The sequence below is a fragment of the Megascapheus bottae genome, chromosome X (genome assembly GCF_031878675.1).
Source record: "Megascapheus bottae isolate mThoBot1 chromosome X, mThoBot2.hap1, whole genome shotgun sequence".
Lineage (NCBI taxonomy): Eukaryota > Metazoa > Chordata > Mammalia > Rodentia > Geomyidae > Megascapheus > Megascapheus bottae.
This window is the reverse complement of record NC_143547.1, coordinates 34,260,800-34,276,575: the sequence shown is the minus strand read 5'-3', so window position 1 is coordinate 34,276,575 and position 15,776 is coordinate 34,260,800. Positions and strand designations below refer to the sequence as shown.

Sequence of the window (15,776 nt, the reverse complement as noted above, 5' to 3'; positions counted from 1 at the left end):
CACAGTGCCACTTTCAGCTTTTCCTGAGTAGTTTATTGGAGATAAAGAGACTCAGAGACTTTCCTGCCTGAGTCAGCTTTGAACCTTGATCCTCAGATCTCAGCCTCCTGTGCAGCTAGGATTACAGGTGTGAACCACCAACACCTGGTTCCATGGGGCTTTTCCACATACTATTTCTTAGATGGTATTCCCCTACCTCTTCATTTCATGAATTCCTGCTTACTCCTTAGATTTCAATTCAATCTACCCTTCCTCATTGTCCTGAGGCTTGAGCTCAGGGCCTGGATACTGTTCCTGAGCTTCTTTTCCTCAAGGCTAGTACTCTACTGCATGAGCCAAGCTTCGCTTTTGGCTTTTTTTTAATAGTTTATTGGAGTCTCATGGACTTTCCTACCCAGGCTGGTTGTAACCACAATCCTCAGATCTCAGCCTTCTGAGATTACAGATGCAAGCCATCAGCATGACTGAGCATGATTTTTAATTAATGCAATAGTTCCCTCCCCCTCAATTCCCAGATTTTTTTTTGTATTGGGGTGCAGACTCAGGGCTTCACACACTCACTCAACTTCTTGCTCAGCTGGCACTCCACCACTTGAGCCATGTATCCAGCCTAGTTTTTTGCTGGTTATTTGAAGATGGAGGCTCACATTCTTTTCTGACTGGGTTGGCACTGAACAATGATCATACATATCTCAGTTTCCCAAGTAGCTAGGGTTAACAGGTATAAGCCAACTTCTCATCTTAAAAAGAGTGTTAGATGCTCAGTGAACCTTTGCTGAATAAATACCATGTTAGCCAAATATTCTATTTAATTTTTAATTTTTTATTTTATTATCATAGTAATGTATAGAAGGGTTACAGTTACATTCACCAGGTAGTAGGTTTGGAATCATTTTCTCAAAGACTAATTATTATATTAGTCTTTCACTGAGCACCGATTCTATATTTGCCTGGGAAATACTAAGTTGACAATAATATCTGCGATGTGCATTTTGTATCTATTAGGTTCTTCATCATCAAAATTACCCTATGAATTGGGACCATTGCTGTCCCCCTAGTACAGATGAAAAAGCTGGAGTTCAGAAGCTCAGCTTCTGATTTACTCAAGATAACACAACTAAAAGAACAGAGATTAAACCCTAGTGTAACTCCAGTGCTTGTATTTGAATCACTGGGTACTAAACAATGCCGTCTCAGCACGAAAATGCAAATAACCATAGGACAGAGAGTATCTACATACAATCACCGTGAGTGTGCCTTAGTGATGGAATATTTGCTAAGTGCCTTGTCTTTAGAGAAAATATTGTTTCCTTCTTGTCCAACCAACAATGGGAAACTTGGCCCGGTAATATGTGCTAAGTAAGAGTCAAACCACAGTGCTGAACCTACGTTTAGGTAATTACCAAATAACTAAGAACAAATTCTGGCCGTCAGCATGGTGGCGCATGACTGTAATCCTAGCTACTCAGGGGGCTGAGATCTGAGGATCAAGGTTCAAAGCCACCGGGCACAAAAGGACCTGAGACTCTTATCTCCAATTAACGTCTTGAAAATGGGAAGTGGGGCTTGGCTCCTGCGTAAGGTGATAACCTTGATCAGAAGAGCTCAGGGACAATGGCCAGGCCCAGGGGTCGGGTGGTAGCCTTGAGCTGAAGAGCTCAGGGACAGCGCCCAGTCCAAGTTCAAGCCCCATGACCCACAAAAAATTCATTTGGTGTGATGACTATAAGACCTTTCTCAGGCCGGAGTTTGGCCTAGTGGTAAAATGCTTGCCTAGCATGCACAAAAACATGGGTTTGATTCCTCAGGACCACTACCACCACATACATAGAAAAAAGCTGGAAGTGTTGCTGTTACTGTGGCTCAAGTGGTAAAGCACTAGCTTTGAGAAAGCCAAAGGACAGTGCTCAGACCCTGAGTTCAAGGCCCAAGACTGGGGAAAAAAAGATATTTCTCAGCACTGGCATTAGACCATCTGAGACACAAATCTGATTTATGTTCTTGCAAAACAAGGAATGATCTACTCATACTACATATACTTAGATCAAGCATGGATCTTGTATTAGAGCTACTTGAGCACAGCACACACAAAGGATATTTCCCCATTCTTAAGAGATCTTTATCCATGACGAAATTTCTATCTGATGTACTTATTACAAGTGACAGCTCCCCTAAGTGTATTTGCCATGCTGACTGTACAAGATGTCACAGTTATTACCATCAATTTCATAAACAAATAAGAAGATGGTACTTACCCACCACAATCCCATAGGTTCAAAACCAGGTTTCCCAGAAATCGGACATGAGAATGTTCTACATCAACTGGAAGACAAATATAATATATCTAGTAATTGAAGTAAGCACAGTGAAATTTAAGATTAGCAAAGCACTAGCCCATGGAATTTAGAAGGACCAAAGTGGAGTGAAATGCTCAAAGGCACAACAAGAAGGTGATTTTCAGCTTAGCAATGTGGTTTAGTGGCAAGATGGGCATGCCTAAACTAACTTCAGCTATAGACCTGTTTCCTGTGTAAGTCATTTTACATTTTAGTAGGTTAGTACTCAGCATAGAAACAATGTCCAATTATAAGACCAATGTTAAAATTTAACATGTAAGACAATGACATAAACCAATTAGCAGCTGGTCCCTGTTTCACCTGTCCTTACCAATTTCCCCCACAAAAATAAAACAACAACCAAAAACTCAAACATAAAACACTGCAAAACTACTTCCTGTACAGATTTCCCTTTCAGCTACTGATGCTGCTTTTCCCATTTCTGATTCTTCTGTTCACATTCAACACTAACCCTTTGTAATCTCTCTTAATTCCATTCTTTACTTAATAACCCAACACCATCATTAAGAAAGGTCCCTATCATATCATGTCTCAACTGCTACTAGAGCTCCATAACTGACATTCTCACCAGAAAGTCTTATCCATCCTCTTAAAGGCTACTGGCATGTTCATCTTCTTAACACTACTTTGAACATATCACTCCCCACTCAAAACACTTTCAGTGGCTCCTCCAAGCCTAAAAGTACATTCAGGGTCCTTCACAATTTGGTTTCCAATGTATCCTTATATTTCCCCAATAATTCACATTAAGGAAGCCTTTCATTTCAGCCCAAATCAGCTTACTCACAGTCCTTCCAAATCCCCCTAAGTCCCCAACCTTCAACATACTTTACACATCAGGGGTCGCAAACTTGCTTAAAGGAGTCACACCAGCAAAGGTACACCCTCAAAGCTGGCCACAGAACACTGGCTCAAGGTTAGCAGACCTTTAATTTTTTTCAGCAGTAGAGGAAATGCAGGTTTTTATGGAAACTTTTACATGTGACAACTAATTCCAATTTTTCTTAAACAATATATAGGCCAAATAAAACCTATCTATAGGCCTTACTCAGCACAGACTATTTGTTTGCGACCTCTGCCTCACTTCCCTTCCCCTATACTTAGCCTATTCTGTTGTTCTGCTGGAAATCCCTCCCCATTTTCCTTTCAAAGTTGTATTTACTTCTTAAGACCCACAGTAAATCCCACCTCCTCTGAAAACTCTGCCTGAAAATTCCCACTTACCGTCCTGTCTCCCTCTGAATCCATCCAAGCATTTAGTAACAAGCATCTACTCTCTGCCAGGCACTTACTTAAAGATTCCCAAGGAATAACTAAATTTTTATCCCACAAATGTCACCAAGTCTAGTAATTATTATCTACACAGTTTTATGGAACAGTCAGATCAATCACGTAGTATCATTTCTTCTATGACTACATCCAAGCTGTTGCTTTGACCACCACCTAACTTGGTGAGATTTTATTTCCTCATAATCTGAATACAGCCAACAAAATATTATAAAACATTAACATTTTGCAGTAAAAGAGACCTTAGTTTAAATACCAGTTCTACCTCTGTGTGACTTGACCAAGTCATTTAAGATCTAGATATTAGGTTCTACTCCTTTCTTTTTTTTTTTAGGAGCATGATGCTGACCTCCCAAACTTACTGAGGGTATTCAATGAGTGCCTGGCACATAGTAGGTACTCAAACTACTTCCCTTCTCCCCTTTTCCCCCTCCTTGGAAAAGGAATCATATCTTACATGTCTTTGTATTTCCAACAGAGTCTACGAGAGAGTAGGTGCTCAAACTGCTATTAATTTGAAGACTATGTATACGGTCTAGTACTAAAAAAAAATGGAAAGAAGTGCTACTGAGAAAGGGAAAGACAATAACAAAAGAAGTGACAGGATTCAGTGACTTTGTTTTTGGTGGGTCATGGGGCTTGAACTTGGCTTGGGCGCTGTCCCTGAACTCTTCAGCTCAAGGCTACCACCCTACCCTTGAGCCAAGCCCCACTTCCTGTTTTCTAGAGGTTAAGAGTCTCATGTCCTTTTGTGCCCAGGCTGGTTTTGAACCTTGATCCTCAGATCTCAGCCTCCTGAGTAGCAAGGATTACAGGCGTGAGCCATCAGCTGGATTCAGTGACTTTTTAGATATGGGGCACATGGGATGGAAATCTGGTTTCTATTCCCATGTTATAGCAATAACTTTCATCAACTGACCAACGGCCCCATTACCAAATCCAGTGGACATTATAGTCCTTGTCTTACTTTCTGCAGTACGACACTGTTGACTACTCTCTTGCTTCTCAAAAAAAACTTCTCTTCTCTTGGTCTCTGATATTATACATACAAACTTTCTGGAATCTTCCCTCATAGGATCCTATTCTTCTTTCTGTCCCTTAAATGGTAAGAGTTCTTCAGGACTCGATCCTTAGCCCTTGCCTCACCTTTGTATTCTTCCCCCAAAAAGATCATCTATTCATATTGTTTTAGTTACAGTTATTCAGCTGGGAACCTATCTTCTATTTCTTCCCACAAACTTTATTCAGCCTTCAGTATTCTCCACTTCAATGAATTTAACCAGATGCCTAAGTGAAAACCCTAATCCTATTCTTTCTCTCACTATTCTCCCCAAATCCAACAGCAAGTCCTATTGACTCAACCATCCAAGTATACTGCAAATCCATGAACTTTTCACCATTTCTGCTACTACTAGCCTAACCTAAATCAAGACATTGTCATTTCTTACCCGATCTATAAAAATAATTTAATTATTTCCTACTGTTTCTATACTTGCCTCTGTCCAGTCTGTACTCCTATATAATAGATATAATGATCTCGCCAAGAGGCAGATTTTTTTTGTTGGGGTTTTTTTTAACTATATTTTTTTGTCTTTTCATTTTTGGCACTGGAGATCAAACCCAGGACATTGCACTTGCTAGGCAAGCGCTTTGCCACTGAGCTACATCCCAGCCCGGAGGCAGATTTTTTTGAGTGTGTGTGCTGATCCTGGGGCTTGAACTCAGGACATAAGGCAGTGTCCTTCAGCTTTTTTTAAATTTAGTACTTTACCACTTGAGCCACACCTCTACTTCTGCCTTTTTGGTGGTAAACTGGAGATAAAAGTCTCACAGACTTTCCTGTCAGAATTGGCTTCAAAGCGCAATCCTCATATCTCAGCCTCTTGAGAAGCTAGGATGACAAGTATGAGTTACTAGTACCTGGCAAAGAGACAGAATTTTATTCCATTATTCTTCAAAAAGAAAAAGAATATGTCTCTCTGTATATGCATAATTGTATATATAAATAAAGGTTGTTTACTTTTGAACTGCTAATGGTCATTGTCCTTAAGGAAGTTGCCTTGACAGTAAAGGAGAAAATATTACAAATATTACTTTTGTAATTATTGTTAGAAACTGGAAAGAATCAAATATAAATCTGATTATTAAATTTTGCAGTCTCAAACTCTCTACCTGCCTTCAGTTAACTACCAAATTTGGTCTAGAAGGCATCTTTTGCTCTACCCCCACTTCTTGTTCCTCTCTAAGACTTACGATCACTACACTTCCTATGCTTTGCCTCTTCTCTCTACCTGTGATGAGAGTTAATCAAAAAGGACCATGAACAGATCTTTGGGGAATCCTACACACTTATGGGGCAGAAAGAAGAAAATGCTATCATAAATATTAATTTTTTTTAATCAGAGTGGGATGGTTAAAGATAAAGGAAGCAAACCAGGCTAATAAAAACATTAAATAAAAGCCAAGAGATCAGAGAATTTTGAGAAGGGAGGAAATCTTGGAGCTGTCAACAGTGTTTGAGACTGAAACACTTCAGAATCATATTTTTAATGACAAATTTACTATTCCCACAAAGACATTTTAACATCCACCTATTAAGTTAATAACATCAACACTTCTATCCTTCAAGGTTCAAAACACAGTAGGCTATAAGTGTCACAAAATAAAATGCGACTTTTTCAGCAATGACAAACTAGGAACACACTAACACATTACAGTCAAACAGTATTTTTAAGTACTCTTTTACTACATTTAAAGAAAGTCAACAACTGAATACAAAAGATTTATCAAGTAAAACTCAATGCACTATATGCATTTTGAACCAGTCTATATGTTTAGCAATAAAACCTCGACCCTTAACTAGCTAATGATGCACTAAAGGCTTGGGGCCAACATAACATTTAAAAGTATTTTGTACTACCGCTAATGAAACATAGAAATTACAGCATTATCAATAAAGTTCCCACATAAGACATCCTTAAGGGCAAAAGTCCTATATCATTCAGTGTCTGGCACACAGGAAGCTACAGAAACATACTTGTGAAATAAATGGCCTAATTTAATGAATGGGGTTTCTGTGTGCAACATTCTGTTCATAAAGCTGCTGTCAGATTATGTCAAAACTACTTTTAGAGGGCCTGAATGTGGCCTAGTTGTAGAGTGCTTGCTTAGCATGCACAAAGTCCTGGGTTTGATTCCTCCGTACCACATACACAGAAAAAGCCAGAAGTGGTACTGTGGCACAAATGGTAGAGTATTTGCCTTGAGAAAGCTCAAGGACAGTCCCCAAGCCCTAAGTTCATACCCCAAGAATGACAAAAACAAAAAACAACAACAACAAAAAACCTACTTGTAGAAATTTGGCAAGATTATTGGACTTGATTATTAATCAGCCCTGCTGATCGGCTAAATACCAGTTTTTGCATCACTGGTACTAGGAAAAAGTGTTTCAATAAAGTGTGCAAAATTTAAAACACAGAGTAAAAGAAGTCTGTTGGGAACTGTTAAGGGTATTATAAACCAGATAGACTGTGATGTGATAAACACCAGATAAGCACAGAGTTGGAGTCTAGCGCTCAGGTGTACTAGCTGAGTGAACATAGCTTTCTAAGTCATATGTTATCTTTCAGAAGGAAGTTACTATGAAGACTTAAGTAAATAAAACATTGAGGAAAAACTTAGCAACAGTTGGACAAATATTAGCTTCATGTAATCTACTGGAAAAATATAAATACTAGGCCCAGATATTGAACTATTTTCTTAGCAGAAAATAATTTAAAATGGATCTTATGAAGACAGAGAAAGAGCTGGGCGCAGTGGCTCACTCCTGTAATACTTGCTACACAGGAGGCTGAGATTTGAGGATCAAGGTTCAAAGCCACCAGGCACAAAAGGACCTGAGACTCTTATCTCCAATGAACCTCTAGAAAATGGGAAGTGGGGCTTGGCTCCTGAGACTCTTATCTCCAATTTACCACTAGAAAACTGGAAGTGGCACTGTGGCTCAAGGAGTAGGGTGGTAGACTTCAGATGAAGTGCTCAGGGACAATGCCCAGGCCCAGGGATAGGGTGGTAACCTTGAGATGAAGAGCTCAGGGAAAGTGCCCAGGTCCAGAATTCAAGCCCCATGACCCCCACACAAAAAAAGACAGATTTGGGCAGGCTGCCTTTCCAGGGTCCAGATGTCAACTCTACATGCATGATATACCATAGAAACTATGATGAGATATGTATCCAATGGACAAATGGTACAGAGGTAGGAAGGTAAGCTCACATACCAGATGAGAATAAGTAGTTAAAATGATAGTTGGACTCAACCCCTTTCCTATGGATAAAATTCAGAGATGAGGTCCTAAGAAACAGTGACTTGTCTTGGCTTTCATAATTAACACAGGGCACTGAAATATTTCATGAGCTAACAAAACCTGAGTCATTTAGTATAAATAAGAGCTTATGAATAAGCTTAAATACTAATTGCAGAAGAATGAGAAGAAGGGGGTGGGGGAAGGGAAATGGGGACCAAGACATGAGAAAGGGTATCAATGTATGTGAAGAAATGCACTTTCTATCTGGTGAATGTAATGTAACCCTTCTATTAATTACAATAAAAATATATGAAGAAAGAATGAGAAGAATATGTATATATGTGTATACTTTCATATATATGTATACATATCTATGTATATGTATATTAAATTGAAGCTTTTCTAGTATAACATAAAGAAGCCTTCCCCAATCAAGGGTTACACAGTAATGTAATATCCAGAATAAGAGATGTAATAGGTTCACTTTGGCATGATACAAAAACATATGCATTCAAGTGTCAATTCAAAAATGCAAACATTTAAGCCGTGCGCTGCTGACTCGTGCCTGTAATCCTAGCTACTCAGGAGGCTTATCTCTGAGGATCACAGTTCAAAGCCAGCCTGGACTCTAAAGTCTCTGAGACTCTTATCTCCAACTAACAACCAAAAAATCGGAAGTGGTGCTGTGGCTCAAAGTGGTAGCCTTGAGATGAAGGGCTCAGGGATAGAGCCCAGGCCCAGAGTTCAAGGCCCACGACTGACCAGAAAATCGCAAACATTTCAATAAGTCCTTTAAAATACTTCAACATTATGAGTGAAATGAGGCATAGTCATTAGACATGGTGCCTCATTGGCTCTAATCACACCTACTCAGAAAGCAATATCCCATCTCAACAAATAAGTCATGTCTGTCGTTGCTTAAGGATGCATAGGTGCCTTAAGTAGTAGAATACCTGCCTAGCAAGCATGAAGCTTTCAAATGTTCTGTTTCTTTTTTGTTTTGTTATGTTACATTTTGTTTTGGTTTAATTTTTTTTTGTGCCTGTCCTAGGACTTGAAATCTGGGCCTGGGTTTCTGAGCGTTTGTGCAAGGCTAGCACTCTACCATCTGAGCTACAGCTTCTGGCTTTTGTTGTTGTTGTTGTTGCTGTTAGTTAGTTTTTAGAAAGGAGCCTTATGGACTTTCCTGCCCAGGCTGGTGTCAAACTGTGATCCTCAGAATTCAGCTTCCTGAGTAGCTATTATTACAGACATGAGCCACCAGCACCTGGCTTCTGAGTGTGTCCTAGTGTTACAGTGCTTGCCTAGCATACACAAAGCCCTAGGTTAGATTCCTCAGTACCACATATACAGAAAAAGCCAGAAATGGTGCTGTGTCTCATGTGGTAGAGTGCTAGTCTTCAGAACGCCCAAGCACAGGGTCAGGCCCTGAGAAAAGCCCCAGGAATGGCAAAAAAAGAGGAAGATTAGACAGAGGAACTAAACATTTTTTTTGCCAGTCCTGGGCTTGAGCTCAGGTCCTGAAGACTATCCTTGGACTTTCTCAAGGCCAGAGCTCTACCACTTGAGCCTCAGCACCATTTCCAGCTTTTTTTCTATGTATGTGGTACCGAGGAATCAAACCCGGGTCTTCATGCATGCTAGGCAAGCACTCTACCACTAGGCCAAACTCCCGGCCCCCAGAACTAGACATTTTTAACTGAAGACAGTATTTGGGAGGTGGGAAATACCTAGTATAAACTAAGACTTACAACATCCTCAAATATTTGTAGAGGCTTTAAAAGAACCGGATAGCAAAAAGAAATAAGTGCTCCAATCATGAAAGTCTATTCTTTCAAATCCCATAAAAAAAGAAGTAAGGATTCCTTCTCCTTGGTATCCTAGGGTCTGGAATATAATGTTACTATTCTTTGGGGTTTTTTCTAGGGGGGTCTTGGGGCTTGAACTTGGCCTAGGGGCTATCCCTAAGCTCTTCCGCTCAAGGCTACCACCCTACCCCTGGGCCTGGGTATAGTCCCTGAGCTCTTCAGCTCAAGGATACCACCCCACCCTAGAGCCAAGCCCCACTTCCTTTTCTAGTTTTCTCGAGGCTAATTGGAGATAAGAGTCTCAGGTCCTTTTGTGCCGGGCTGGCTTTGAACCTTGATCCTCAGATCTCGGCCTCCTGAATAGCTAGGGTTTGTTTGGATTTTTTTGTTTTTGCTTTTTTGTCAGTCATGGGGCTTCAACTCTGGGCCTGGGCGCTGTGCCTGAGCTCTTCAGTTCAAGGCCAGTGCTCTACCACTTGAGTCACAGTGCCATTTTTGGTTTTGTGATAGCTAATTGGAGATGAGTCTCACAGGCTTTCCTTTTGTGCTTGGGCTGGCTCTAAACAGTGATCCTCAGATCTCAGCCTCCAAAGTAGTTAGGATTACAGTTGTGAGCCACCAGCCCCGGCAATGTTACTATTCTTGAGGCCAGAGTGACACACCTTATAAAGTGACTTGTCCCTTAAAGCATGCATGATGGTAGAAACCCAGAACAGGAATGTTTGAATGCCACTTAGGGCAATGACTCCCTCACTTAGAAGCTAAAGACCAAGGCAAAATCCAGATGCTCAGAGACCAAGGGGTTCTCTCTCAGGATGCTAGATTCACTGTTCTCATAGCTATGGCAGTCCAGCAAGTCTATACTAATATTTGAACCATAAATAACAGTAATGTATTTCCCAAGTCAGAGTAAAACCTCCAATGAGAAGACCTATGTGTACCTAGAAAGAAAACAGGGTTGGGAACATGGTCTAGTGGTAGAGTGCTTGCCTATCATTCACAAAATCCTGGGTTCGATTCCTTGGTACCACATACACAGAAAAAGCTGGAAGTGGTGTGGTGGCTCAAGTGGTAGAGTGCTGGCCTTGAGAAAGCTCAAGGACAGTGCTCAGGCCCTGAGTTCAAGCTCAAGGACTGGGGAAAAAAATGGCAAGACAAGAACAGTACAGAGCAGTTGGTCTCCCTCTTTCTGTTTTCATAGTTTACCTTCTCATAGAGATCAGAACTATTGCTTTAAAAAATCTTAGGAACAAAAAGTATCTTAGGAGATTTTATGATATGCTTGTTAATACCTACGAATTTCCCTTGGTGTGATAACAGTTAAAAACATTCTCCCTCCTCCCCGCAAAATGAACAAGCAAAAGGATCTTTCTATCCTTTCTTAAGAAACAGGAGGACATAAAGAAATTGGACAAGGGCATTCCACTTTGTAAGCAACCCAAAAAGGGGGGGAAGCTTCCCAGAAAAGTAAGCAGTAATAACCACAATTAAGTCAAATCACTCTGAGGAAAAGGGATGCAGGAGAGAGAAACATGCTTCAAAACAAATCCCTCAGCCTCTGCATGCATAAGCTATGGCCACCAAGTGTGTTACGCAGATTATTAACAGTTAAGATCACCTTATTTCACAATAAGATAAAACATCTTACTTGTTGCACCAAGGCGACGTGTGTCTCTGGCAATATAATTTGCAAAGATAATAGATCTCATGCTGGTCTTACCAGACCCACTTTTACCCATCAACAGAACCTATGGACAAAGTGGGGAAAAGAAAAAAAAAGTTAGCAACCTAGAACAAATCTAATGTGCAAGGACCAATTTTCCTCCAATATTTGATTTTTCACAGCTAGGCACAGATAATAGTAAATAACTACATTTCAAAACTTACGGTGAGCTGGGCACCACTGGCTCACCGCTGTAATCTTAGCTACTCAGGAAGCTGAGATCTGAGGGTCGTGGTTTAAAGTTAGCCCAGATATGAATGTCCATGAGACTCTTATCTCAAATTAACCACCAAAAACTTTCAGTAACGCTCAAAGTGGTAGACACTAGCCTTGAGCTGAAGAGCTCAGGGACAGCACCCAGGCCCTGAGTTCAAGCCCCATGACCAACAAAAGAAAAAAAAAACAGTGGTGAATGCATATATATATATATATATATATATATATATATATATATATATATATATACCCCGCCCCTCCTTTGTGTTTTTAAGTTTCTCACGGCCTATAGGTTTAGTCCTCAAATTACATATAAGACCTTCCTAGATCTGGTCTATCTACTTGCCTTTTATTTCCTGCCCTTCCAGGCCAAGGGCTTTTAAAAGCAGGAGCCAGGGCCAGGAATTTGGCCTAGTGGTAGAGTGTGTGCCTAGCATGCACAAAGACCCAGGTACCACATATATAGTAAAAGCTTGAAGTGGTACTGTGCCTCAAGTGGTAGAGCTCTAGCCTTGAGAAAGCCTAAGGACAGTGCTCAGGCCCTGAGCTCAAGCCCCAGAACTGGTAAAAAAAATCAATCAATAAATAAAACCAGGCACCACATACAACTCAATGATATGTATAGTTCCTTTTCACTGGCCTCCTGAGAATCCATGCTATTGATAAGGTTTCATTGTCTTTTCTTCTTTCATTTTCAAAGTTTCACTTATCCTTCAAGACTTGGTTCAGTAATTATCTTCTCAAAAAGCTTCTCTGAGGGGATGGGAGTTTAGCCTAGTGGTAGAGTGCTTGCCTAGCATGCATGAAGAACTGGGTTGGATTCCTTGGTGCCACATACATAGAAAAGGCAGGAAGTAGTACTGTGGATCAAGTGGTAGAATGCTAGCCTTGAGAAAGCCCAAGGACAATGTCCAGTCCCAGAGTTCAAGCCCTAGGACTAACAAAAAGAAAAAGAAAAAAGAGATTGTTGTCCTTAATGTACTATGTTATCTCTCATAGCTTTTGCTGCCCTTGGTTATCTCATATTGTTACAGTATTTTTACCTTGTTATCTGATATATTGTATATATATTTATTTGGTTATTTGAAATAGGATAGGGAAGGGAGAAAACAAGATGAGGGGTGGGGGTGGGGGGAGGGAAATGAGGACCAAAACATGAGAAAGGGTATCAATGTTTGTGAAATAATGCACCTTCAATATGGCGAATATAATGTAAGCCTTCTATTAATTACAACAAAATATATGAAAAAAAGAGAAAAAAACACTTCTCTGACCCCAATGCCCTCCACCTGCATATGTAGGTGTCTTAACATGGTGGTTCTGTTATATCACTGCAAATAATAATGTACTACATATTTGTCACTACTGTAAGTTCTTGAAGGGCAGTATGAGTGCCCTTTGTATCTCCAGTAAACCTAACCAAACAAAGATACAAACCAAGAGAGTTCAGGGGTTTTCTTTTGGTATTTTGTTTTGTTTTGGTGGCACTAGATTTTGAACTCATAGCTTTGAAGCCTTGCAGTTGCTAGGTAGGTGCTTTGCTTTTGAGCCATGAATTCAGCTCCCAAAGATGTTTTAGAAACTGTCAGGAGTTTGGCCTAGTGATAGAGTGCTTGCCTACCATGCACAAAGACCTGGGTTCGATTCCTCAGTACCACATAAGTAGAAAAAAGCCGGAAGTGGTGCTGAGGCTCAAGTGGCAGAGCGCTAGCCTTGAGAAAGTCCAAGAACAGTGCTCAGGCCCTGAGTTGAAGCCCAGAAGTGGTAAAAAAAAAAGTGAAAACTGTCTTGTGGAACAATAGCTACCGAAGATGCCAAGTATTCAGGAACTGGAAAGGAATTGAGTGAAATGACTACAAGAGTCTTTTATATCTAAAATGTATGAAATAGTTTGTCTTATTTTTTCAAATAAAAAGGACACTTGTTCAATTTTCAATCCCAAGAAATTTTGTTCAAATTCTGTTTACAAATATGGAGTGCTAGTGCAATTTAATTCACTCAGTCTTGATTCAATCTAAAAACTTATACAACTTCACCCCACTAAGGAAAAGTCGTTCCTAAATCAGTCTAAAGTTGGAATAGAAAAGTTTGTTTTTAGCCAGGTGCCAGTGGCTAACACTTGCAAGCCTAGCCACTCACGAGGCTGAGATTTAAGGATGATAGTTCAAAGCTAGCCTGGACAGGAAAGTCCATGACTTTCTTATTTCCAATTAATCAGCAAAAAAACTGGAAGTGGAGGTATGGCTCAAGTGTTAGAGCATTAGCTGTGAACAAATAAGCTAAATGACAGCATTCAGGCCTTTTGTTCAAGCTCCAGTACAGACATTTTAAAAAGTTTGTTTTTGTCCTTTTTTCACATCTGTTCATTTGAAAAAAAACTGCATAAATTTCTAGGACACAATATACATATTTGTACACTATGAAATGATTAAATCAAGCTAATTTTTGCTCTTAATCATGTAGAAATTCCTGACAGTATTAAGACATCTTTATTAATAGCAACTAACTTTAGACAAATTCATTAAGAACATTTCTGGAGCCCATCTGAATTGTTAGACGAAGTTAAGGCTAAATATATCTGTTTTGTTTTATTTTGATAGAACTTGTGTCGGCATTGTGACCTAGTGGTAGAAGGCTTGCCTAGCATGTGTGAATCCCTATACAGTAAAAGCTACAAGTGGTGCTGTGGTTCAAGTGTTAGAGCACTAGCCTTGAGAAAGCTCAAGGACAGTGCTCAGGCCTTAAGCTTAAGTCCCAAGACTAGGAACAAAAGAGAACATTTAACTTAGTTGCTTGTAAAAGGCCAAGGCACCAGGAGTTTGGGCTGGTGGTAGAGTGCTCACCTAATATGCAGGAAGATCCAGGTTGGATTCCTCATTACCAATACACAGAATAAGACAAAAGTAGCACTGTGATGCAAGTAACAGAGTGCTAGCCTTGAGCAGTGTCCAAGGACAGTGCACAGGCCCTGAGTCGAAGCTCCAGGACTCGCAAAAAAAAAAGAACCCTACAACAAAGGCCAGGTGTCAGTGGCTTATAGCTGGAATCTTGGCAGAAGCAAAGTTTGGGAGACTCGTATCTCCAATTAACCATCAGAAAGCTAGAAGTGGCACTGTAACACAAAGTGGTAGAGCACTAACGTTGAGCAAGAAAGCTCAGGGACAGCAGCCAGTCCCTGAATTCAAGCCCCATGACCAACAAAACAACAACAACATAAAAAAAATGGGCCAGGAGTTTGGCCTAGTGGTAGAGTGCTTGCGTAGTATGCATGAAGACTGGTTCAATTCACAGAAAAAAGCCAGAAGTGGTGCTGTGGCTCAAGTAGTAGAGCTCTAGCCTTGTGAAAGCACAAGGCCAGTGCTCAGGCCCTGAGTTTAAGTCCCAGGAATGCGAGAGAAAAACAAACAAACAAGCCAGGCACTGGTGGCTAATCCTAGTTACTCAAGAGGTTAAGATGAAAGAACTATGGTTTGAAGCCAGCCCAGACAGGAAAGGTTGTAAGATTCTTATCTCCAATTAAACCACCAAAACATAAATCAGAAATGGAGCTGTGGTTCAAATGGTAAAGCATCCTTGAGTGAAAAATGTAAGGAACAGTAGCCAGCGCCAGTACCAGCCCATGCACTCAACACACAACTAGAGCAAACAGCAAATACAGGGAAGAGTTAGAAAGACTATATAGAAGATTCCTACAACAGTCTAGGAAAAATGTTATACATGTGTGTACACATACACACATAACATGTGCACACATACTACAAATTCCTGATTAGCAACTTCTTACCTTTACTTTCATGTTTCTGATGTACCTAACACATCTTACCTTTTTCTTCATGGCTGTATTTGGTAGCACCCACCTGCAGATACAAATCAAAAGACAATTTCCATGATCCAGTTGCTTAGAAACTGAAATTAATGAATTACAAATAAATGTGGATGTGGCAAGAGTATGTCTAACAACTGAGTATAGCTGTGTGGGATCTCAGCTGAGCAGAGGCCCTCATTTTCTTAAATTATAAACTGGATGTATGTTCCCCATCCCCTAAATACAAGCTCACGAGATATCTCCTAGGAAGCACAT

General features: G+C 40.3%; 1 protein-coding gene across 3 annotated transcripts in view; it reads right to left on the bottom strand.

The window, feature by feature from the left end:
* Rragb (Ras related GTP binding B) overlaps positions 1-15,776 on the bottom strand; it is a 38,544-nt gene that overhangs the window by 21,018 nt on the left and 1,750 nt on the right. For 2 of the 3 annotated variants that reach the window (XM_090327253.1, XM_090327255.1), the window contains exons 2-5: positions 15,519-15,552; positions 11,405-11,504; positions 4,102-4,185; positions 2,256-2,322 (exon numbers count right to left, since the gene is read on the bottom strand). In XM_090327253.1, the coding sequence (XP_090183379.1) occupies positions 2,256-2,322; positions 4,102-4,185; positions 11,405-11,504; positions 15,519-15,552 (285 nt within the window). The remainder of the gene's footprint in view (positions 1-2,255; positions 2,323-4,101; positions 4,186-11,404; positions 11,505-15,518; positions 15,553-15,776) is intronic. The other variant, XM_090327254.1, reaches the window with a different exon arrangement.